This window comes from Oncorhynchus masou, chromosome 29, assembly GCF_036934945.1.
Source record: "Oncorhynchus masou masou isolate Uvic2021 chromosome 29, UVic_Omas_1.1, whole genome shotgun sequence".
Lineage (NCBI taxonomy): Eukaryota > Metazoa > Chordata > Actinopteri > Salmoniformes > Salmonidae > Oncorhynchus > Oncorhynchus masou.
The window spans coordinates 93,980,473-94,008,216 of record NC_088240.1 but is presented as its reverse complement, the minus strand read 5'-3'; the positions used below and the strand labels follow the sequence as shown (position 1 = coordinate 94,008,216).

Genomic DNA, 27,744 nt, shown 5'->3' with positions numbered 1-27,744 from the left:
TATATGTCAGTATCCACTGAAACCATGGATATATGTCAGTATCCACTGAAACCATGGATATATGTCAGTATCCACTGAAACCAGAAACCATGGATATATGTCAGTATCCACTGAAACCAGAAACCATGGATATATGTCAGCATCCACTGAAACCATGGATATATGGTCAGCATCCACTGAAACCATGGATATATGGTCAGTATCCACTGAAACCATGGATATATGTCAGCATCCACTGAAACCATGGATATATGTCAGCATCCACTGAAACCATGGATATATGTCAGCATCCACTGAAACCATGGATATATGTCAGCATCCACTGAAACCATGGATATATGTCAGTATCCACTGAAACCATGGATATATGTCAGCATCCACTGAAACCATGGATATATGTCAGTATCCACTGAAACCATGGATATATGTCAGCATCCACTGAAACCAGAAACCATGGATATATGTCAGTATCCACTGAAACCATGGATATATGTCAGTATCCACAGAAACCATGGATATATGTCAGCATCCACTGAAACCATGGATATATGTCAGCATCCACTGAAACCATGGATATATGTCAGTATCCACTGAAACCAGAAACCATGGATATATGTCAGTATCCACTGAAACCATGGATATATGTCAGCATCCACTGAAACCATGGATATATGTCAGTATCTACTGAAACCATGGATATATGTCAGTATCCACTGAAACCATGGATATATGTCAGTATCCACTGAAACCATGGATATATGTCAGTATCCACTGAAACCATGGATATATGTCAGTATCCACTGAAACCATGGATATATGTCAGTATCCACTGAAACCATGGATATATGTCAGTATCCACTGAAACCATGGATATATGTCAGTATCCACTGAAACCATGGATATATGTCAGTATCCACTGAAACCAGAAACCATGGATATATGTCAGTATCCACTGAAACCATGGATATATGTCAGTATCCACTGAAACCAGAAACCATGGATATATGTCAGTATCCACTGAAACCATGGATATATGTCAGTATCCACTGAAACCATGGATATATGTCAGTATCCACTGAAACCATGGATATATGGTCAGTATCCACTGAAACCATGGATATATGTCAGTATCCACTGAAACCATGGATATATGTCAGTATCCACTGAAACCATATATGTCAGTATCCACTGAAACCATGGATATATGTCAGTATCCACTGAAACCATGGATATATGTCAGTATCCACTGAAACCATGGATATATGTCAGTATCCACTGAAACCATGGATATATGTCAGTATCCACTGAAACCATGGATATATGTCAGTATCCACTGAAACCATGGATATATGTCAGTATCCACTGAAACCATGGATATATGTCAGTATCCACTGAAACCATGGATATATGTCAGTATCCACTGAAACCATGGATATATGTCAGTATCCACTGAAACCATGGATATATGTCAGTATCTACTGTAACCAGAAACCATGGATATATGTCAGTATCCACTGAAACCATGGATATATGTCAGTATCCACTGAAACCATGGATATATGTCAGTATCCACTGAAACCATGGATATATGTCAGTATCCACTGAAACCATGGATATATGTCAGTATCCACTGAAACCATGGATATATGTCAGCATCCACTGAAACCATGGATATATGTCAGTATCCACTGAAACCATGGATATATGTCAGTATCCACTGAAACCATGGATATATGTCAGTATCCACTGAAACCATGGATATATGTCAGCATCCACTGAAACCATGGATATATGTCAGTATCCACTGAAACCATGGATATATGTCAGTATCCACTGAAACCATAAACCATGGATATATGTCAGCATCCACTGAAACCATGGATATATGTCAGTATCCACTGAAACCATGGATATATGTCAGTATCTACTGTAACCAGAAACCATGGATATATGTCAGTATCCACTGAAACCATGGATATATGTCAGTATCCACTGAAACCATGGATATATGTCAGTATCCACTGAAACCATGGATATATGTCAGCATCCACTGAAACCATGGATATATGTCAGTATCCACTGAAACCATGGATATATGTCAGTATCCACTGAAACCATAAACCATGGATATATGTCAGTATCCACTGAAACCAGAAACTATGGATATATGTCAGTATCCACTGAAACCATGGATATATGTCAGTATCCACTGAAACCATGGATATATGTCAGCATCCACTGAAACCATGGATATATGTCAGTATCCACTGAAACCATGGATATATGTCAGTATCCACTGAAACCATAAACCATGGATATATGTCAGCATCCACTGAAACCATGGATATATGTCAGTATCCACTGAAACCATGGATATATGTCAGTATCTACTGTAACCAGAAACCATGGATATATGTCAGTATCCACTGAAACCATGGATATATGTCAGTATCCACTGAAACCATGGATATATGTCAGTATCCACTGAAACCATGGATATATGTCAGCATCCACTGAAACCATGGATATATGTCAGTATCCACTGAAACCATGGATATATGTCAGTATCCACTGAAACCATGGATATATGTCAGTATCCACTGAAACCATGGATATATGTCAGTATCCACTGAAACCATGGATATATGTCAGTATCCACTGAAACCATGGATATATGTCAGCATCCACTGAAACCATGGATATATGTCAGTATCCACTGAAACCATGGATATATGTCAGTATCCACTGAAACCATAAACCATGGATATATGTCAGTATCCACTGAAACCAGAAACTATGGATATATGTCAGTATCCACTGAAACCATGGATATATGTCAGTATCCACTGAAACCATGGATATATGGTCAGTATCCACTGAAACCATGGATATATGTCAGCATCCACTGAAACCATGGATATATGTCAGCATCCACTGAAACCATGGATATATGTCAGTATCCACTGAAACCATGGATATATGTCAGTATCCACTGAAACCATAAACCATGGATATATGTCAGCATCCACTGAAACCATGGATATATGTCAGTATCCACTGAAACCATGGATATATGTCAGTATCTACTGTAACCAGAAACCATGGATATATGTCAGTATCCACTGAAACCATGGATATATGTCAGTATCCACTGAAACCATGGATATATGTCAGTATCCACTGAAACCATGGATATATGTCAGCATCCACTGAAACCATGGATATATGTCAGTATCCACTGAAACCATGGATATATGTCAGTATCCACTGAAACCATGGATATATGTCAGTATCCACTGAAACCATGGATATATGTCAGTATCCACTGAAACCATGGATATATGTCAGTATCCACTGAAACCATGGATATATGTCAGCATCCACTGAAACCATGGATATATGTCAGTATCCACTGAAACCATGGATATATGTCAGTATCCACTGAAACCATAAACCATGGATATATGTCAGTATCCACTGAAACCAGAAACTATGGATATATGTCAGTATCCACTGAAACCATGGATATATGTCAGTATCCACTGAAACCATGGATATATGGTCAGTATCCACTGAAACCATGGATATATGTCAGCATCCACTGAAACCATGGATATATGTCAGCATCCACTGAAACCATGGATATATGTCAGCATCCACTGAAACCATGGATATATGTCAGTATCCACTGAAACCATGGATATATGTCAGTATCCACTGAAACCAGAAAGCACAAACCAACACATTTAACCATGGCAACGTGACTGGGAAAATGGCTGAATACAAACAGTGCAGTTATTCCCTCCGTAAGACGATCCAACAGACAAAACGTCAGTACAGAGACAAAGTGGAGTCGCAATTCAACGGATCAGACAGGAGACGTATGTAGCAGGGTCTCCAGACAATCAGACAATCAGACAGGAGACGTATGTAGCAGGGTCTCCAGACAATCAGACAATCAGATAGGAGACGTATGTAGCAGGGTCTACAGACAATCAGACAATCAGACAGGAGACGTATGTAGCAGGGTCTCCAGACAATCAGACAGGAGACGTATGTAGCAGGGTCTCCAGACAATCAGACAGGAGACGTATGTAGCAGGGTCTCCAGACAATCAGACAATCAGACAGGAGACGTATGTAGCAGGGTCTACAGACAATCAGACAATCAGACAGGAGACGTATGTAGCAGGGTCTCCAGACAATCAGACAGGAGACGTATGTAGCAGGGTCTACAGACAATCAGACAGGAGACGTATGTAGCAGGGTCTACAGACAATCAGACAATCAGACAGGAGACGTATGTAGCAGGGTCTACAGACAATCAGACAGGAGACGTATGAAGCAGGGTCTACAGACAATCACGGACTACAAAGGGAAAACCAGTTATGTCGTGGACACTGACGTCTTGCTTCCGGACAAGCTAAACACCTTCTTCCCCCGCTAAACACGGCTTTGACTATTACCACAGTGCCATGGACACGGCCGCTACCAAGGACTGTGGGCTCACCTTCACCACGGCCGAGGTCAGTAGAACATTTAAGCGTGTTAACCCTCACAGGGCTGCCGGCCCAGGCAGCATCCCCGGCCGCGTCCTCAGAGCATGTGCAGACCAGCTTGCTGGAGTGTTTACGGACATATTCAATCTCTCCCTATCCCAGTCTGCTGTGCCCACATGAATCAAGATGGCCACCATTCTTGGGTAAAGGAACAAAGCAAAGATAATTGAACTAAATGACTATCGCCCCGTAGCACTCACTTCTGTCATCATGAAGTTCTTTGAGAGACTAGTCAAGGATCATATCACCTCCACCCTACCTGATACACTAGACCCACTCCAGTTTGCTTACCGCCCCAAAAGATCCACAGACGATGCAATTGCCATCGCACTGCACACTGCACTATCCCATCTGGACAAGAGGAATACCTATGTAAGAATGCTGTACATTGACTATAGCTCAGCATTCAACACCATAGTACCCTCCATCACCCTCTTCATCTATCAAGCTCGAGGCCCAGGGTCTGAACCCCGCCCTGTGCAACTGGGTCCTGGACTTCCTCATGGGCCACCCCCAGGCGGTGAAGGTTGGAAACAACACTGGAACCCAACAAGGGTGCGTGCTCAGCCCCCTCCCGTACTCCCTGTTCACCCACGACTACGTGGCCACGGACGCCTCCAACTCAATCATCAAGTTTGCAGATGACACAACAGTAGTAGGCTTGATAACCAACAACGATGAGACAGCCTACAGGGAGGAGGTGAGGGCCCTGGGAGAGTGGTGGCAGGAAAATAACCTCTCCCTCAACGACAACAAAAAACAAAACAAAGGAGCTGATCGTGAACTTCAGGAAACAGCAGAGGGAACACGACCCCATCCACAGGCGACGGGCTGCAGTGGAGAAGGTGGAAAGCTTCAAGTTCCTCGGTGTCATCACTGACAAACTGAAATGGTCCACCCACACAAACAGCGTGATGAAGAAGTCCCAACAGCGCCTCTTCAACCTTAGGAGGCTGAAGAAATTCGGATTGGTCCCTAAGACCTTCAGAAACCTTTACAGATGCACAATTGAGAGCATCCTGTCGGGCTGCATCACCGCCTGGTACAGCAACAGCACCGCCTGCAACCACAAGGCTCTCCAGAGGGTGGTGAGGTCTGCCCAACGCATCACCGGGGGAAAACTACCTGCCCTCCAGGACACCTACACCACCCAATGTCACAGGAAGGCCAAAAATATCATTAAGGACCCGAGCCACTGCCTGTTCACCCCGCTATCATCCAGAAGGCGAGGTCAGTACAGGTGCATCAAAACTGGGACCAAGAGACTGGAAAACAGCTTCTATCTCAAGGCCATCAGGCTGTTAAACATCCATCAGTAGGCGGCTTCCACCCAGTTATGCAACCCACCCTGCACCTTAGAGGCTGCTGCCCCATATACAGTGGAGCAAAAAAGCAATAAGTCAGCCACCAATTGTGCAAGTTCTCCCACTTAACAAGTTGAGAGAGGCATGTAATTGTCATCATAGGTACACTTCAACTATGACAGACAAAATGAGAAAAAAAATCCAGAAAATCACATTGTAGGATTTTTTATGAATTTATTTGCAAATTATGGTGGAAAATAAGTATTTGGTTACCTACAAACAAGCAAGATTTCTGGCTCTCACAGACCTGTAACTTCTTCTTTAATAGGCTCCTCTGTCCTCCACTCGTTACTTGTATTAATGGCACCTGTTTGAACTTGTTATCAGTATAAAAGACACCTGTCCACAACCTCAAACAGTCACACTCCAAACTCCACTATGGCCAAGGCCAAAGAGCTGTCAAAGGACAACAGAAACAAAATTGTAGACCTGCACCAGGCTGGGAAGACTGAATCTACAATAGGTAAGCAGCTTGGTTTGAAGAAATCAACTGTGGGAGCAATTATTAGGAAATGGAAGACATACAAGACCACTGATAATCTCCCTCGATCTGGGGCTCCACGCAAGATCTCACCCCGTGGGGTCAAAATTATCAAAGAACGGTGAGCAAAAATCCCAGAACCACACAGGGGGACCTAGTGAATGACCTGCAGAGAGCTGGGACCAAAGTAACAAAGCCTACCATCAGTAACACACTACACTCGTCTGAAGTCTGCTAGAGAGCATTTGGATGATCCAGAAGAAGATTGGGAGAATGTTATATGGTCAGATGAAACCAAAATATAACTTTTTGGTACTTTTTCGTACTACTAACCCATAGATAATATGTCAACTGGAGGGTGTGTCTCTACTAACCCATAGATAATCTGTCAACTGGAGGGCGTGTCTCTACTAACCCATAGATAATATGTCAACTGGAGGGTGTGTCTTCTACTAACCCATAGATAATCTGTCAACTGGAGGGTGTGTCTCTACTAACCCATAGATAATCTGTCAACTGGAGGGTGTGTCTCTACTAACCCATAGATAATCTGTCAACTGGAGGGTGTGTCTCTACTAACCCATAGATAATCTGTCAATTTGTGGGTGTGTCTCTACTAACCCATAGATAATCTGTCAACTTGTGGGTGTGTCTCTACTAACCCATAGATAATCTGTCAACTGGAGGGTGTGTCTCTACTAACCCATAGATAATCTGTCAACTGGAGGGTGTGTCTCTACTAACCCATAGATAATCTGTCAACTGGAGGGTGTGTCTCTACTAACCCATAGATAATCTGTCAACTGGAGGGTGTGTCTCTACTAACCCATAGATAATCTGTCAACTGGAGGGTGTGTCTCTACTAACCCATAGATAATATGTCAACTGGAGGGTGTGTCTTCTACTAACCCATAGATAATCTGTCAACTGGAGGGTGTGTCTCTACTAACCCATAGATAATCTGTCAACTGGAGGGTGTGTCTCTACTAACCCATAGATAATCTGTCAACTGGAGGGTGTGTCTCTACTAACCCATAGATAATCTGTCAACTGGAGGGTGTGTCTCTACTAACCCATAGATAATATGTCAACTGGAGGGTGTGTCTTCTACTAACCCATAGATAATCTGTCAACTGGAGGGTGTGTCTCTACTAACCCATAGATAATCTGTCAACTGGAGGGTGTGTCTCTACTAACCCATAGATAATCTGTCAACTGGAGGGTGTGTCTCTACTAACCCATAGATAATATGTCAACTGGAGGGTGTGTCTTCTACTAACCCATAGATAATCTGTCAACTGGAGGGTGTGTCTCTACTAACCCATAGATAATCTGTCAACTGGAGGGTGTGTCTCTACTAACCCATAGATAATCTGTCAACTAACTGGAGGGTGTGTCTCTACTAACCCATAGATAATCTGTCAACTGGAGGGTGTGTCTCTACTAACCCATAGATAATCTGTCAACTGGAGGGTGTGTCTCTACTAACCCATAGATAATCTGTCAATTTGTGGGTGTGTCTCTACTAACCCATAGATAATCTGTCAACTGGAGGGTGTGTCTCTACTAACCCATAGATAGTAGGTAAACTGGAGGGCAAAGATGGCGATGCCCTCATTGTCGAAGGAGCCCGCCACGGAGCGGGAGATGTAACCGGGGACAATAGCGATGAAGCACGCCGCCAGAAGCCCTGCCCCCTGGTTCCAGAGCTCGCGGGTCAGCAGGAAGGTGGAGATGGACGTGAGGCCGCTGAAGACAGGCGCCAGGAACACACACACGTCTCTGATGTGCACCGTGATGTGGAGCAGGTTTAGAACATAGTGGATGAGACCAGCTGTTACCATCAGACCTGGGTAAACCTGGAGAGAGAGAGAGAGACACCAGCTGTTAGCATCAGACCTGGGTAAACCTGGAGAGAGAGAGAGAGACACCAGCTGTTAGCATCAGACCTGGGTAAACCTGGAGCGAGAGAGAGAGACCAGCTGTTACCATCAGACCTGGGTAAACCTGGAGAGAGATAGAGAGACCAGCTGTTACCATCAGACCTGGGTAAACCTGGAGAGAGAGAGAGAGACCAGCTGTTACCATCAGACCTGGGTAAACCTGGAGAGAGAGAGAGACCAGCTGTTAGCATCAGACCTGGGTAAACCTGGAGAGAGAGAGAGAGACCAGCTGTTAGCATCAGACCTGGGTAAACCTGGAGAGAGAGAGAGACCAGCTGTTACCATCAGACCTGGGTAAACCTGGAGAGAGAGAGAGAGACCAACTGTTACCATCAGACCTGGGTAAACCTGGAGAGAGAGAGAGAGACCAACTGTTACCATCAGACCTGGGTAAACCTGGAGAGAGAGAGAGAGAGACCAACTGTTACCATCAGACCTGGGTAAACCTGGAGAGAGAGAGAGAGACCAACTGTTACCATCAGACCTGGGTAAACCTGGAGAGAGAGAGAGACCAGCTGTTACCATCAGACCTGAGTAAACCTGGAGAGAGAGAGAGAGACCAACTGTTACCATCAGACCTGGGTAAACCTGGAGAGAGAGAGACCAACTGTTACCATCAGACCTGGGTAAACCTGGAGAGAGAGAGAGAGACCAACTGTTACCATCAGACCTGGGTAAACCTGGAGAGAGAGAGAGACCAGCTGTTACCATCAGACCTGGGTAAACCTGGAGAGAGAGAGACCAGCTGTTACCATCAGACCTGGGTAAACCTGGAGAGAGAGAGAGAGACCAGCTGTTACCATCAGACCTGGGTAAACCTGGAGAGAGAGAGAGACCAGCTGTTACCATCAGATCTGGGTAAACCTGGAGAGAGATAGAGAGACCAACTGTTACCATCAGACCTGGGTAAACCTGGAGAGAGAGAGAGAGACCAGCTGTTACCATCAGACCTGGGTAAACCTGGAGAGAGAGAGAGAGAGACCAGCTGTTACCATCAGACCTGGGTAAACCTGGAGAGAGAGAGAGACCAGCTGTTACCATCAGACCTGGGTAAACCTGGAGAGAGAGAGACCAGCTGTTACCATCAGACCTGAGTAAACCTGGAGAGAGAGAGAGAGACCAGCTGTTACCATCAGACCTGAGTAAACCTGGAGAGAGAGAGAGACCAGCTGTTACCATCAGACCTGAGTAAACCTGGAGAGAGAGAGAGACCAGCTGTTACCATCAGACCTGGGTAAACCTGGAGAGAGAGAGACCAACTGTTACCATCAGACCTGGGTAAACCTGGAGAGAGAGAGAGACCAACTGTTACCATCAGACCTGGGTAAACCTGGAGAGAGAGAGAGAGAGACCAGCTGTTACCATCAGACCTGGGTAAACCTGGAGAGAGAGAGAGAGAGAGAGACCAGCTGTTACCATCAGACCTGGGTAAACCTGGAGAGAGAGAGACCAGCTGTTAACATCAGACCTGAGTAAACCTGGAGAGAGAGAGAGAGACCAGCTGTTACCATCAGACCCGGGTAAACCTGGAGAGAGAGAGAGAGACCAGCTGTTACCATCAGACCTGGGTAAACCTGGAGAGAGAGAGAGACCAGCTGTTACCATCAGACCTGGGTAAACCTGGAGAGAGAGAGAGACCAACTGTTACCATCAGACCTGGGTAAACCTGGAGAGAGAGAGAGAGACGACCAACTGTTACCATCAGACCTGGGTAAACCTGGAGAGAGAGAGACCAGCTGTTACCATCAGACCTGGGTAAACCTGGAGAGAGAGAGACCAGCTGTTAACATCAGACCTGAGTAAACCTGGAGAGAGAGAGAGAGACCAGCTGTTACCATCAGACCCGGGTAAACCTGGAGAGAGAGAGAGACCAGCTGTTACCATCAGACCTGAGTAAACCTGGAGAGAGAGAGAGACCAGCTGTTACCATCAGACCTGAGTAAACCTGGAGAGAGAGAGACCAGCTGTTACCATCAGACCTGGGTAAACCTGGAGAGAAAGACCAGCTGTTACCATCAGACCTGAGTAAACCTGGAGAGAGAGAGAGACCAGCTGTTACCATCAGACCTGAGTAAACCTGGAGAGAGAGAGAGAGACCAGCTGTTACCATCAGACCTGAGTAAACCTGGAGAGAGAGAGAGACCAGCTGTTACCATCAGACCTGAGTAAACCTGGAGAGAGACCAGCTGTTAACATTAGACCTGGGTAAACCTGGAGAGAAAGACCAGCTGTTACCATCAGACCTGGGTAAACCTGGAGAGAAAGACCAGCTGTTACCATCAGACCTGGGTAAACCTTGGGGGAGACAGAGAGGACTAAAATAGGATATATCCAAGACCGAGAGAGAGAGAGAAAGAGAGAGAGCAGGATCGAGAGGGAGAGAGCAGGAGACAGAGAGAAAACAACAGAGAGAGAGAGAAAGAGAGAGAAACAGAGAGCTAGTTTCCTCTCGTAATCCACCACTCACCGTGCCCAGTGGGAACCAGGCCAGAGAAACAGAGAGCTAGTTTCCTCTCCTAATCCACCACTCACCGTGCCCAGTGGGAACCAGGCCAGAGAAACAGAGAGCTAGTTTCCTCTCCTAATCCACCACTCACCGTGCCCAGTGGGAACCAGGCCAGAGAAACAGAGAGCTAGTTTCCTCTCCTAATCCACCACTCACCGTGCCCAGTGGGAACCAGGCCAGAGAAACAGAGAGCTAGTTTCCTCTCCTAATCCACCACTCACCGTGCCCAGTGGGAACCAGGCCAGAGAAACAGAGAGCTAGTTTCCTCTCCTAATCCATCCACTCACAATGCATAGTGAGTACAAGGCCCACAATCACAATACACTTGAGTTATTCCACTCACCGTGCCCCCCACTATCCTGCCCAGTGGGTACCAGGCCCTGTCATCGAACCAGTTGAGGAAGTCGTAGAAGCCGTTGATGGTCAGATGGTGAGTAGATCTGTAGTTGAACCTGAAACACAGGAGGCACACTGTTAGTATGGAAGACATGAACACAACCACATCACACCACAACCACACCACACCACGACTACACTATACCACTACACAACCACACCACACTATACCACTACTACTACTACACTACTACTACTACACCACATCACACTATACCACTACTACTACTACACTACTACTACTACACCACACCACGACTACACTATACCACTACAACACTATACCACTACTACTACTACTACACTACTACACCACTACAACACTATACCACTACTACTACTACTACTACTATACCACTACACCACACCACGACAACACTATACCACTACTACTACTACACTACACTACTACATCACACCACGACTACACCACACCACTACACTACTACACTACACTACTACATCACTACACTACACCACTACAACACTATACCACTACTACCACTACTACACTACACTACTACACCACTACACCACACCACGACAACACTATACCACTACTACTACTACACTACACTACTACACCACACCACGACAACACTATACTACTCCTACTACTACTACTACACTACACTACTACACCACTACACCACAACACTACACCACTACAACACTATACCACTACTACTACTACACTACACTACTACACCACACCACGACAACACTATACCACTACTACTACTACACAACCACATCACACCACGACAACACTATACCACTACTACTACTACACTACACTACACTACTACACCACACCACGACAACACTATACCACTACTACTACACTACACCACTACACCACACCACTACTACTACTACACTACACTACTACACCACACCACGACAACACTATACTACTACTACTACTACACTACTATACCACTACACCACACCACGACAACACTATACCACTACTACTACTACACTACTACACCACACCACTACAACACTATACCACTACTACTACTACACTACACTACACTACTACACCACACCACTACAACACTATACCACTACTACACCACACCACTACAACACTGTACCACTACTACTACTACTACACTACACTACTACACCACACCACTGTACCACTACTACTACTACTACTACACTACACTTCTACACCACACCACTGTACCACTACTACTACTACTACTACACTACACTACTACACCACGACAACACTATACCACTACTACTACTGCTACACTACACTACTACACCACACTACTACACCACGACAAGACTATACCACTACTACTACACTACACTACACTACTACACCACGACAACACTATACCACTACTACTACTACTACACTACACTACTACACCACACCACTGTACCACTACTACTACTACTACTACACTACACTACTACACTACTACTACACTACACCACTACACTACACCACTACAACACTACTACTACACTACTACACCACACCACTACAACACTGTACCACTACTACTACTACTACACTACTACACTACTACAACACTACAACACTGTACCACTACTACACACTACTACACTACTATACCACTACACTACACTACTACACCACTACAACACTGTACCACTACAACTACTACACCACTACTACTACTACACTACACTACTACACCACACCACTACAACACTGTACCACTACTACTACTACTACACTACACTACTACACCACTACTACACCACACCACTACAACACTGTACCACTACTACTACTACTACTACACTACACTACTACTACACTACAACACTGTACCACTACTACACACTACTACACTACTATACCACTACACTACACTACACTACTACACCACTACAACACTGTACCACTACAACTACACTACTACACCACTACTACTACTACTACTACACTACTACAACACTATACCACTACTACACTACTACACCACTACTACACTACACTACTACACCACTACTACACTACACCACTACAACACTACTACACTACACTACACCACTACTACAACACTACTACACTACACCACTACCGCACTACACCACTACAACACAACTACAGTACACCACTACAACACAACTACAGTACACCACTACTACACTACAACACAACTACACCACAACTACACTACACCACTACTACTACACCACTACTACACAACTACAGTACACCACTACAACACAACTACAGTACACCACTACTACACTACAACACAACTACACCACAACTACACTACACTACACCACTACTACTACAACACAACTACACCACACCACACTACTAATACAGTAAACCACTACTACTACACTACACTACTACTATTACAGTAAACCACTTCTACTACTACACTACACCACTACACCACTACTACTACACCACTACAACACAACTACAGTACACCACTACAACACAACTACAGTACACCACTACTACACTACAACACAACTACACCACAACTACACTACACTACACCACTACTACTACACCACTACAACACAACTACACCACACCACACTACTAATACAGTAAACCACTACTACTACACTACACTACTACTACTACAGTAAACCACTTCTACTACTACACTACACCACTACACCACTACTACTACACCACTACACTACACCACTACTACTACACTACACCACACCACTAATACTACAGTACACCACTACTACTACACTACACACCACTACTACACTACACAACATACCACTACTACTACACTACACCACTACTATGACACTACACCACTACAACTACACCACTACTACACTATACCACTACTACTACACCACTACTACTACACTACACCACTACTACTACACTACACCACTACTACTACAGTACACCACTACTACACTACACCACTACTACTACACTACACCACGGCTACTACACTACTACTACACTACACTACACCACTACACCACTACTACTACTACACTACACCACTACTACTACTACTACACTACACCACTACTACATTTACATTTAAGTCATTTAGCAGACGCTCTTATCCAGAGCGACTTACAAATTGGTGAATTCACCTTCTGACATCCAGTGGAACAGCCACTTTACAATAGTGCATCTAAATCATTTAAGGGGGGGGGGGGGGGTGAGAAGGATTACTTATCCTATCCTAGGTATTCCTTGAAGAGGAATACCACTACTACACCACACCACTACTACTACACTACACCACTACTACTACACTACACTACTACACTACTACACTCCCAAAGGTTTCAGACAGAAGGCTGAACTACACTGACTCAACAGTACGCTTAATGACTCAACAGTGTGCTTGATGACTCAACAGTGTGCCTGATGACTCAACAGTATGCCTGATGACTCAACAGTGTGCCTGATGACTCAACAGTGTGCCTGATGACTCAACAGTGTGCCTGATGACTCAACAGTATGCCTGATGACTCAACAGTATGCCTGATGACTCAACAGTATGCCTGATGACTCAACAGTATGCCTGATGACTCAACAGTGTGCCTGATGACTCAACAGTATGCCCGATGACTTGGATCATGTTCAAAATCTTAATGACGTAGTTACAGAACAATCAACAAAATACATTTGTTTTTATACAATTATGTAAAATTGGAAAGCTCAAATACCAACGGTGACAGAAATCCCCGCTGAGACGGTAGACAGCACACATTTAACAACTGTGCTCCATAATTGCATGAGAAACGACTGAAACAATCATTGTTTTTGAAAAAAAGATTAGGTTGAGCATTGTTTTTCACAAGGTAAATGGAAAACAGATTTAAAATGTCACCCACATTTCAGTACTCTAGCCTCTCAGTCTACGTCAGACAGACAAACAGACAGAGGCTCTTCAGACTCCCATGATGAATGAGAATGAACTGGACTAAACCACACTACAATGGTAGTCTGGACATTAAACAATTACGTATCTCTGTCGGACCAAATATACTTGAGCTACAGAGACGCCTCTTTTTTTTATCTAGCTGCACTTTCAACAAACACTGCTACATAGTCATATCAGTGTGTTTGTGTGTGTCCCTCTCCATAGCCATAGATTAGCTGTAGGTATGTGCCCCTCTCTCCATAGCCATAGATTAGCTGTAGGTATGTGTCCCTCTCTCCATAGCCATAGATTAGCTGTAGGTATGTGTCCCTCTCTCCATAGCCATAGATTAGCTGTGTGTGTGTCCCTCTCTCCATAGTCATAGATTAGCTGTGTGTGTGTCCCTCTCTCCATAGCCATAGATTAGCTGTGTGTGTGTCCCTCTCTCCATAGCCATAGATTAGCTGTGTGTGTGTGTCCCTCTCTCCATAGCCATAGATTAGCTGTGTGTGTGTCCCTCTCTCCATAGCCATAGATTAGCTGTGTGTGTGTCCCTCTCTCCATAGCCATAGATTAGCTGTGTGTGTGTGTCCCTCTCTCCATAGCCATAGATTAGCTGTGTGTGTGTGTCCCTCTCTCCATAGCCATAGATTAGCTGTGTGTGTGTCCCTCTCTCCATAGCCATAGATTAGCTGTGTGTGTGTGTCCCTCTCTCCATAGTCATAGATTAGCTGTGTGTGTGTCCCTCTCTCCATAGCCATAGATTAGCTGTGTGTGTGTGTCCCTCTCTCCATAGCCATATATTTAGCTGTGTGTATCCCTCTCTCCATAGCCATAGATTAGCTGTGTGTGTGTCCCTCTCTCCATAGCCATAGATTAGCTGTGTGTGTGTGTCCCTCTCTCCATAGCCATAGATTAGCTGTGTGTGTGTCCCTCTCTCCATAGCCATAGATTAGCTGTGTGTGTGTGTCCCTCTCTCCATAGCCATAGATTAGCTGTGTGTGTGTGTCCCTCTCTCCATAGTCATAGATTAGCTGTGTGTGTGTCCCTCTCTCCATAGCCATAGATTAGCTGTGTGTGTGTGTCCCTCTCTCCATAGCCATAGATTAGCTGTGTGTGTGTGTCCCTCTCTCCATAGTCATAGATTAGCTGTGTGTGTGTCCCTCTCTCCATAGCCATAGATTAGCTGTGTGTGTGTGTCCCTCTCTCCATAGCCATAGATTTAACTGTGTGTGTGTGTCCATCTCTCCATAGCCATAGATTAGCTGTGTGTGTGTGTCCCTCTCTCCATAGCCATAGATTAGCTGTGTGTGTGTGTCCCTCTCTCCATAGCCATAGATTAGCTGTGTGTGTGTCCCTCTCTCCATAGCCATAGATTAGCTGTGTGTGTGTCCCTCTCTCCATAGCCATAGATTAGCTGTGTGTGTGTGTCCCTCTCCATAGCCATAGATTAGCTGTGTGTGTGTGTCCCTCTCTCCATAGCCATAGATTAGCTGTGTGTGTGTGTCCCTCTCTCCATAGCCATAGATTAGCTGTGTGTGTGTCCCTCTCTCCATAGCCATAGATTAGCTGTAGGTGTGCGTCCCTCTCTCCATTGCCATAGATTAGCTGTAGGTGTGTGTCCCTCTCTACATAGTCATAGATTAGCTGTAGGTGTGTGTCCCTCTCTCCAGTAGGTGTGTGTCCCTCTCTCCATAGCCATAGATTAGCTGTAGGTGTGTGTCCCTCTCTCCATAGCCATAGATTAGCTGTGTGTGTGTGTCCCTCTCTCCATAGCCATATATTTAGCTGTGTGTATCCCTCTCTCCATAGCCATAGATTAGCTGTGTGTGTGTCCCTCTCTCCATAGCCATAGATTAGCTGTGTGTGTGTGTGTCCCTCTCTCCATAGCCATAGATTAGCTGTGTGTGTGTGTCCCTCTCTCCATAGTCATAGATTAGCTGTGTGTGTGTCCCTCTCTCCATAGCCATAGATTAGCTGTGTGTGTGTGTCCCTCTCTCCATAGCCATATATTTAGCTGTGTGTATCCCTCTCTCCATAGCCATAGATTAGCTGTGTGTGTGTCCCTCTCTCCATAGCCATAGATTAGCTGTGTGTGTGTGTCCCTCTCTCCATAGCCATAGATTAGCTGTGTGTGTGTGTCCCTCTCTCCATAGTCATAGATTAGCTGTGTGTGTCCTCTCTCCATAGCCATAGATTAGCTGTGTGTGTGTGTCCCTCTCTCCATAGCCATAGATTAGCTGTGTGTGTGTGTCCCTCTCTCCATAGTCATAGATTAGCTGTGTGTGTGTCCCTCTCTCCATAGCCATAGATTAGCTGTGTGTGTGTGTCCCTCTCTCCATAGCCATAGATTTAACTGTGTGTGTGTCCATCTCTCCATAGCCATAGATTAGCTGTGTGTGTGTCCCTCTCTCCATAGCCATAGATTAGCTGTGTGTGTGTGTCCCTCTCCATAGCCATAGATTAGCTGTGTGTGTGTGTCCCTCTCTCCATAGCCATAGATTAGCTGTGTGTGTGTGTCCCTCTCTCCATAGCCATAGATTAGCTGTGTGTGTGTCCCTCTCTCCATAGCCATAGATTAGCTGTAGGTGTGCGTCCCTCTCTCCATTGCCATAGATTAGCTGTAGGTGTGTGTCCCTCTCTACATAGTCATAGATTAGCTGTAGGTGTGTGTCCCTCTCTCCAGTAGGTGTGTGTCCCTCTCTCCATAGCCATAGATTAGCTGTAGGTGTGTGTCCCTCTCTCCATAGCCATAGATTAGCTGTAGGTGTATGTCCCTCTCTCCGTAGCCATAGATTAGCTGTAGGTGTGTGTCCCTCTCTCCATAGCCATAGATTAGCTGTAGGTGTGTGTCCCTCTCTCCATAGCCATAGATTAGCTGTGTGTATGTCCCCCTCTCCAGTAGGTGTGTGTCCCTCTCTCCAGTAGGTGTGTGTCCCTCTCTCCAGTAGGTGTGTGTCCCTCTCTCCAGTAGGTGTGTGTCCCTCTCTCCAGTAGGTGTGTGTCCCTCTCTCCAGTAGGTGTGTGTCCCTCTCTCCAGTAGGTGTGTGTCCCTCTCTCCAGTAGGTGTGCGTCCCTCTCTCCAGTAGGTGTGTGTCCCTCTCTCCAGTAGGTGTGTGCCCCTCTCTCCAGTAGGTGTGTGTCCCTCTCTCCAGTAGGTGTGTGTCCCTCTCTCCAGTAGGTGTGTGTCCCTCTCTCCAGTAGGTATGTGTCCTCTAACAGAACACTGCTGACTGAGGGAAAGTCTGGGCACCAAGACAGTTGAGATTCTGTAGTTATGAGGACTACCAGGGAGAGAGACTGTAACTTCTACTTTTCATATGAATTTGGTTGTAAGGTTCGTGGACAAAATCTAGTCCAATTGGATAGCGGGAAACAGGCTCAGTGGTAACATGGAGTCTTGGGACTGACAGAGAGGAGATTATGAAGGAGAGGCTGAAAGACAGTCTAATGGTGCCAGACTCTGTTGACCACATCAGACAGATCTGTCCATGTTAGTCATCAGAAGACTTCAGAGGACTAGAACAGAACAGAGCAGAATATAACAAAATACAACAGAACAGATTGGAAGAGAACAGAGTAGAACAGATTGGAACAGAACAGAGTAGAACAGAACAGAACAGATTGGAACAGAACAGAGTAGAACAGAACAGAACAGATTGGAACAGAACAGAGTAGAACAGAACAGAACAGATTGGAACAGAACAGAGTAGAACAGAACAGAACAGATTGGAACAGAACAGAGTAGAACAGAACAGAACAGATTGGAACAGAACAGAGTAGAACAGAACAGAACAGATTGGAACAGAACAGAGTAGAACAGAACAGAACAGATTGGAACAGAACAGAGTAGAACAGAACAGAACAGATTGGAACAGAACAGAGTAGAACAGAACAGAACAGATTGGAACAGAACAGAGTAGAACAGAACAGAACAGATTGGAACAGAACAGAGTAGAACAGAACAGAACAGATTGGAACAGAACAGAGTAGAACAGAACAGAACAGATTGGAACAGAACAGAGTAGAACAGAACAGAACAGATTGGAAGAGAACAGAGTAGAACAGATTGGAACAGAACAGAGTAGAACAGAACAGAACAGATTGGAACAGAAGACCTTTGTCGTGCAGCTGAGGTAAGCTAGTTCGCTAAACCCTTTTCCTGCTCACTGTGTAGTGGAGGACAATAATAACACAACGTCTATGGAGGTGGAGATATGTAGCCGATCTGGGGTTGGACCCTAAAACGTTTGGTATGAATATTAGTTCAGAACAGGTGGTTGACATGATCTATTTCCTCCACTGGATAATCATCAATCTCCAGAGAAATGACAGGAAATGACTGAGTGAAGGAAATGTGACTGTCAAACTGCTATGTAACGAACGTCCTGCTACATTACTACTCCACATTGAACAACAGAGGATGACTACATTACTACTCCACATTGAACCACAGAGGATGGCTACAGTACTACTCTACATTGAACCACAGAGGTCAGCTACATTACTACTCTACATTGAACCACAGAGGTCAGCTACATTACTACTCTACATTGAACCACAGCCAGAGGACGGCTACATTACTACTCTACATTGAACCACAGAGGACGGCTACATTACTACTCGACATTGAACCACAGAGGATGGCTATATTACTACTCCACATTGAACCACAGAGGATGGCTACAGTACTACTCCACATTGAACCACAGCCAGAGGATGGCTACATTACTACTCCACATTGAACCACAGAGGATGGCTCCATAACTACTGTACATTGAACCACAGCCAGAGGTCAGCTACATTACTACTCTACATTGAACCACAGAGGATGGCTACATTACTACTGTACATTGAACCACAGTCAGAGGACGGCTACATTACTACTCTATATTGAACCACAGCCAGAGGATGGCTACATTACTACTCCACATTGAACCACAGAGGATGGCTACATTACTACTGTACATTGAACCACAGCCAGAGGTCAGCCACATTACTACTCTACATTGAACCAGAGCCAGAGGATGGCTACATTACTACTCTACATTGAACCACAGAGGATGGCTACATTACTATTCCACATTGAACCACAGCCAGAGGATGGCTACATTACTACTCTACATTGAACCACAGAGGATGGCTACATTACTATTCCACATTGAACCACAGAGGATGGCTACATTACTATTCCACATTGAACCACAGCCAGAGGATGGCTACATTACTACTGTACATTGAACCACAGTCTGAGAACGGCTACATTACTACTCCACATTGAACCACAGTCAGAGGATAGCTGCATTACTACTCTACATTGAACCACAGAGGATGGCTACATTACTACTGTACATTGAACCACAGCCAGACGATGGCTACATTACTACTCTACATTGAACCACAGAGGATGGCTACATTACTACTCCACATTGAACCACAGAGGATGGCTACATTACTACTCTACATTGAACCAGAGCCAGAGGATGGCTACATTACTACTCTACATTGAACCACAGAGGATGGCTACATTACTACTCCACATTGAACCACAGTCAGAGGATGGCTACATTACTATTCCACATTGAACCACAGAGGATGACTACATTACTACTCTACATTGAACCACAGCCAGAGGTCAGCTACATTACTACTCTACATTGAACCACAGAGAATGGCTACATTACTATTCCACATTGAACCACAGAGGATGGCTACATTACTATTCCACATTGAACCACAGAGGATGGCTACATTACTACTCTACATTGAACCACAGCCAGAGGTCAGCTACATTACTACTCAACATTGAACCACAGTCAGAGAACGGCTACATTACTACTCTACATTGCACCACAGCCAGAAGATGACTACATTACTACTCTACATTGAACCACATGTCTCTAATACTGTACATGTCTCTAATACTGTACATGTGTTCTACGTGTCTCTAATACTGTGAATGTGTTCTACATGTCTCTAATACTGTGAATGTGTTCTACATGTCTCTAATACTGTACATGTCTCTAATACTGTACAGACAGACAGACAGACAGACAGACAGACAGACAGACAGACAGACAGACAGACAGACAGACAGACAGACAGACCGAGAGCCTTGAACTGCCTTCTAATTATAAAACATGACATTTCCAGATTCACGACTTGATCTACTTATTGTTTAATTGACAGATGAAAGTAAACAACTTATTCTCCTTTCTGGGTTAATTATCAAAGTGGAATAAATATGTCATCTTGAATAATGAATATTCATTGTGTTGTTATGTTGACACAATATGAATCTGCCAGAGAGAGAGAAAGAGGCTGAATGCTCATTTCCTTTTCGCTTATACTGTTAATTAGGATAATGAACTATTCTGAACAAAAATATAAACGCAACATGCAACAATTTCAAAGATTTTACTTAGTTACAGTTCACATAAAGTAATCAGTCAATTGAAATAAATTCATTAGGTCCCAATTTACGGATCTAAGGATTTCACATGACTGGGTCTGGCGTGCAACCCTGGTAGTCAGGTAAACATCACTGATATCTAGCTCTGTAGAGGGATATGACAGTCAGTCAGGTAAACATCACTGATATCTAGCTCTGTAGAGGGATATGACAGTCAGTCAGGTAAACATCACTGATATCTAGCTCTGTAGAGGGATATGACAGTCAGTCAGGTAAACGTCACTGATATCTAGCTCTGTAGAGGGATATGACAGTCAGTCAGGTAAACATCACTGATATCTAGCTCTGTAGAGGGATATGACAGACAGTCAGGTAAACATCACTGATATCTAGCTCTGTAGAGGGATATGACAGTCAGTCAGGTAAACATCACTGATATCTAGTTCTGTAGAGGGATACGACAGTCAGTCAGGTAAACATCACTGATATCTAGCTCTGTAGAGGGATATGGCAGTCAGTCAGGTAAACATCACTGATATCTAGCTCTGTAGAGGGATATGACAGTCAGTCAGGTAAACATCACTGATATCTAGCTCTGTAGAGGGATATGACAGTCAGTCAGGTAAACATCACTGATATCTAGCTCTGTAGAGGGATATGACAGTCAGTCAGGTAAACATCACTGATATCTAGCTCTGTAGAGGGATATGACAGTCAGTCAGGTAAACATCACTGATATCTAGCTCTGTAGAGGGATACGACAGTCAGTCAGGTAAACATCACTGATATCTAGCTCTGTAGAGGGATATGACAGTCAGTCAGGTAAACATCACTGATATCTAGCTCTGTAGAGGGATATGACTGTCAGTCAGTCAGGTAAACATCACTGATATCTAGCTCTGTAGAGGGATATGACAGTCAGTCAGGTAAACATCACTGATATCTAGCTCTGTAGAGGGATATGACAGTCAGTCAGGTAAACATCACTGATATCTAGCTCTGTAGAGGGATATGACAGTCAGTCAGGTAAACATCACTGATATCTAGCTCTGTAGAGGGATACGGCAGTCAGTCAGGTAAACATCACTGATATCTAGCTCTGTAGAGGGATATGACAGTCAGTCAGGTAAACATCACTGATATCTAGCTCTGTAGAGGGATATGACAGTCAGTCAGGTAAACATCACTGATATCTAGCTCTATAGAGGGATATGACAGTCAGTCAGGTAAACATCACTGATATCTAGCTCTGTAGAGGGATATGACAGTCAGTCAGGTAAACATCACTGATATCTAGCTCTGTAGAGGGATATGACAGTCAGTCAGGTAAACATCACTGATATCTAGCTCTGTAGAGGGATATGACAGACAGTCAGGTAAACATCACTGATATCTAGCTCTGTAGAGGGATATGACAGTCAGACAGTCAGGTAAACATCACTGATATCTAGCTCTGTAGAGGGATATGACAGTCAGTCAGGTAAACATCACTGATATCTAGCTCTGTAGAGGGATATGACAGTCAGTCAGGTAAACATCACTGATATCTAGCTCTGTAGAGGGATATGACAGTCAGTCAGGTAAACATCACTGATATCTAGCTCTGTAGAGGGATATGACAGTCAGACAGTCAGGTAAACATCACTGATATCTAGCTCTGTAGAGGGATATGACAGTCAGTCAGGTAAACATCACTGATATCTAGCTCTGTAGAGGGATACGGCAGTCAGTCAGGTAAACATCACTGATATCTAGCTCTGTAGAGGGATATGACAGTCAGTCAGGTAAACATCACTGATATCTAGCTCTGTAGAGGGATATGACAGTCAGTCAGGTAAACATCACTGATATCTAGCTCTATAGAGGGATATGACAGTCAGTCAGGTAAACATCACTGATATCTAGCTCTGTAGAGGGATATGACAGTCAGTCAGGTAAACATCACTGATATCTAGCTCTGTAGAGGGATATGACAGTCAGTCAGGTAAACATCACTGATATCTAGCTCTGTAGAGGGATATGACAGACAGTCAGGTAAACATCACTGATATCTAGCTCTGTAGAGGGATACGACAGTCAGTCAGACAGGTAAACATCACTGATATCTAGCTCTGTAGAGGGATACGACAGTCAGTCAGTCAGGTAAACATCACTGATATCTAGCTCTGTAGAGGGATACGACAGTCAGTCAGTCAGGTAAACATCACTGATATCTAGCTCTGTAGAGGGATATGACAGTCAGTCAGGTAAACATCACTGATATCTAGTTCTGTAGAGGGATATGACAGTCAGTCAGGTAAACATCACTGATATCTAGCTCTGTAGAGGGATATGACCGTCAGTCAGGTAAACATCACTGATATCTAGTTCTGTAGAGGGATATGACAGTCAGTCAGGTAAACATCACTGATATCTAGCTCTGTAGAGGGATATGACAGACAGTCAGGTAAACATCACTGATATCTAGCTCTGTAGAGGGATATGACAGTCAGTCAGGTAAACATCACTGATATCTAGCTCTGTAGAGGGATATGGCAGTCAGTCAGGTAAACATCACTGATATCTAGCTCTGTAGAGGGATATGACAGTCAGTCAGTCAGGTAAACATCACTGATATCTAGCTCTGTAGAGGGATATGACAGTCAGTCAGGTAAACATCACTGATATCTAGCTCTGTAGAGGGATATGACAGTCAGGTAAACATCACTGATATCTAGCTCTATAGAGGGATATGACAGTCAGTCAGTCAGGTAAACATCACTGATATCTAGCTCTGTAGAGGGATATGGCAGTCAGTCAGGTAAACATCACTGATATCTAGCTCTGTAGAGGGATATGACAGTCAGTCAGGTAAACATCACTGATATCTAGCTCTGTAGAAGGATATGACAGTCAGTCAGGTAAACATCACTGATATCTAGCTCTATAGAGGGATATGACAGTCAGTCAGGTAAACATCACTGATATCTAGCTCTGTAGAGGGATATGACAGTCAGTCAGGTAAACATCACTGATATCTAGCTCTGTAGAGGGATATGGCAGTCAGTCAGGTAAACATCACTGATATCTAGCTCTGTAGAGGGATATGACAGTCAGTCAGGTAAACATCACTGATATCTAGCTCTGTAGAGGGATATGACAGACAGTCAGGTAAACATCACTGATATCTAGCTCTGTAGAGGGATACGACAGTCAGTCAGGTAAACATCACTGATATCTAGCTCTGTAGAGGGATATGACCGTCAGTCAGGTAAACATCACTGATATCTAGCTCTGTAGAGGGATATGACAGTCAGTCAGGTAAACATCACTGATATCTAGCTCTGTAGAGGGATATGACAGTCAGTCAGGTAAACATCACTGATATCTAGCTCTGTAGAGGGATATGACAGTCAGTCAGGTAAACATCACTGATATCTAGCTCTGTAGAGGGATATGACAGTCAGTCAGGTAAACATCACTGATATCTAGCTCTGTAGAGGGATATGACAGTCAGTCAGGTAAACATCACTGATATCTAGTTCTGTAGAGGGATATGGCAGTCAGTCAGTCAGGTAAACATCACTGATATCTAGCTCTGTAGAGGGATATGACAGTCAGTCAGGTAAACATCACTGATATCTAGCTCTGTAGAGGGATATGACAGTCAGTCAGGTAAACATCACTGATATCTAGCTCTGTAGAGGGATATGACCGTCAGTCAGGTAAACATCACTGATATCTAGCTCTGTAGAGGGATATGACAGTCAGTCAGGTAAACATCACTGATATCTAGCTCTGTAGAGGGATATGACAGTCAGTCAGGTAAACATCACTGATATCTAGCTCTGTAGAGGGATATGACAGTCAGTCAGGTAAACATCACTGATATCTAGCTCTGTAGAGGGATATGACAGTCAGTCAGGTAAACATCACTGATATCTAGCTCTGTAGAGGGATATGACAGTCAGGTAAACATCACTGATATCTAGCTCTGTAGAGGGATATGACAGTCAGGTAAACATCACTGATATCTAGCTCTGTAGAGGGATATGACAGTCAGTCAGGTAAACATCACTGATATCTAGCTCTGTAGAGGGATATGACAGTCAGTCAGGTAAACATCACTGATATCTAGCTCTGTAGAGGGATATGACAGTCAGTCAGGTAAACATCACTGATATCTAGCTCTATAGAGGGATATGACAGTCAGTCAGGTAAACATCACTGATATCTAGCTCTGTAGAGGGATACGACAGTCAGTCAGGTAAACATCACTGATATCTAGCTCTGTAGAGGGATATGACAGTCAGTCAGGTAAACATCACTGATATCTAGCTCTGTAGAGGGATATGACAGTCAGTCAGGTAAACATCACTGATATCTAGCTCTGTAGAGGGATATGACAGTCAGTCAGTCAGGTAAACATCACTGATATCTAGCTCTGTAGAGGGATATGACAGTCAGTCAGTCAGGTAAACATCACTGATATCTAGCTCTGTAGAGGGATATGACAGTCAGTCAGGTAAACATCACTGATATCTAGCTCTGTAGAGGGATATGACAGTCAGTCAGGTAAACATCACTGATATCTAGCTCTGTAGAGGGATATGACAGTCAGTCAGGTAAACATCACTGATATCTAGCTCTGTAGAGGGATATGACAGTCAGTCAGTCAGGTAAACATCACTGATATCTAGCTCTGTAGAGGGATATGACAGTCAGTCGGGTAAACATCACTGATATCTAGCTCTATAGAGGGATATGACAGTCAGTCAGGTAAACATCACTGATATCTAGCTCTGTAGAGGGATATGACAGTCAGTCAGGTAAACATCACTGATATCTAGCTCTGTAGAGGGATATGACAGTCAGTCAGGTAAACATCACTGATATCTAGCTCTGTAGAGGGATATGACAGACAGTCAGTCAGGTAAACATCACTGATATCTAGCTCTGTAGAGGGATATGACAGTCAGTCAGGTAAACATCACTGATATCTAGCTCTGTAGAGGGATATGACAGTCAGTCAGGTAAACATCACTGATATCTAGCTCTGTAGAGGGATATGACAGACAGTCAGTCAGGTAAACATCACTGATATCTAGCTCTGTAGAGGGATATGACAGTCAGTCAGGTAAACATCACTGATATCTAGTTCTGTAGAGGGATATGACAGTCAGTCAGGTAAACATCACTGATATCTAGCTCTGTAGAGGGATATGACAGTCAGTCAGGTAAACATCACTGATATCTAGCTCTGTAGAGGGATACGACAGTCAGTCAGGTAAACATCACTGATATCTAGCTCTGTAGAGGGATATGACAGTCAGTCAGTCAGGTAAACATCACTGATATCTAGCTCTGTAGAGGGATATGACAGACAGTCAGGTAAACATCACTGATATCTAGCTCTGTAGAGGGATATGACAGTCAGTCAGGTAAACATCACTGATATCTAGCTCTGTAGAGGGATATGACAGTCAGTCAGGTAAACATCACTGATATCTAGCTCTGTAGAGGGATATGACAGTCAGATAGTCAGGTAAACATCACTGATATCTAGCTCTGTAGAGGGATATGACAGTCAGTCAGGTAAACATCACTGATATCTAGCTCTGTAGAGGGATACGACAGTCAGTCAGGTAAACATCACTGTGTGTGTGTGTGTGTGTGTGTGTGTGTGTGTGTGTGTGTGTGTGTGTGTGTGTGTGTGTGTGTGTGTGTGTGTGTGTGTGTGTGTGTGTGTGTGTTGTGTGAGTGTGTGTTGTGCGAGTGTGTGTGTGTTGCTGCGTGAGCGTGTGTGTGTTGTTGTATGAGTGTGTGTGCGGTTGTGTGTGTGATCAGTAACATGCTGACCCAAGCAGAAGCAGTAGAAACTCTACTAAACAGAGAGATTAAACTGATCTGTTCTGCTTTACATTACAGAGTGAGAAGAGACGAGAGCAACACGCTGTGTGTTGTAGTGAAACCAGTCTGTCTATTCCACTCCTAGACCCTACAGAACAGAACAGCAGAGAGAGCAGCAGGCCAGTATGTCTATTCCACTCCTAGACCCTACAGAACAGAGCAGCAGGCCAGTCTGTCTATTCCACTCCTAGACCCTACAGAACAGAGCAGCAGGCCAGTCTGTCTATTCCACTCCTAGACCCTACAGAACAGAGCAGCAGGCCAGTATGTCTATTCCACTCCTAGACCCTACAGAACAGAGCAGCAGAGAGAGCAGCAGA

General features: G+C 44.3%; 1 protein-coding gene across 1 annotated transcript in view; it reads right to left on the bottom strand.

Annotated features, from left to right (window-relative positions):
- Window positions 1-27,744, bottom strand: part of stt3b (STT3 oligosaccharyltransferase complex catalytic subunit B) — a 101,199-nt gene that overhangs the window by 48,987 nt on the left and 24,468 nt on the right. Inside the window, exons 2-3 of the mRNA XM_064946893.1 lie at window positions 11,196-11,304; window positions 7,975-8,262 (exon numbers count right to left, since the gene is read on the bottom strand). Of these exons, the coding sequence (XP_064802965.1) occupies window positions 7,975-8,262; window positions 11,196-11,304 (397 nt within the window). The remainder of the gene's footprint in view (window positions 1-7,974; window positions 8,263-11,195; window positions 11,305-27,744) is intronic.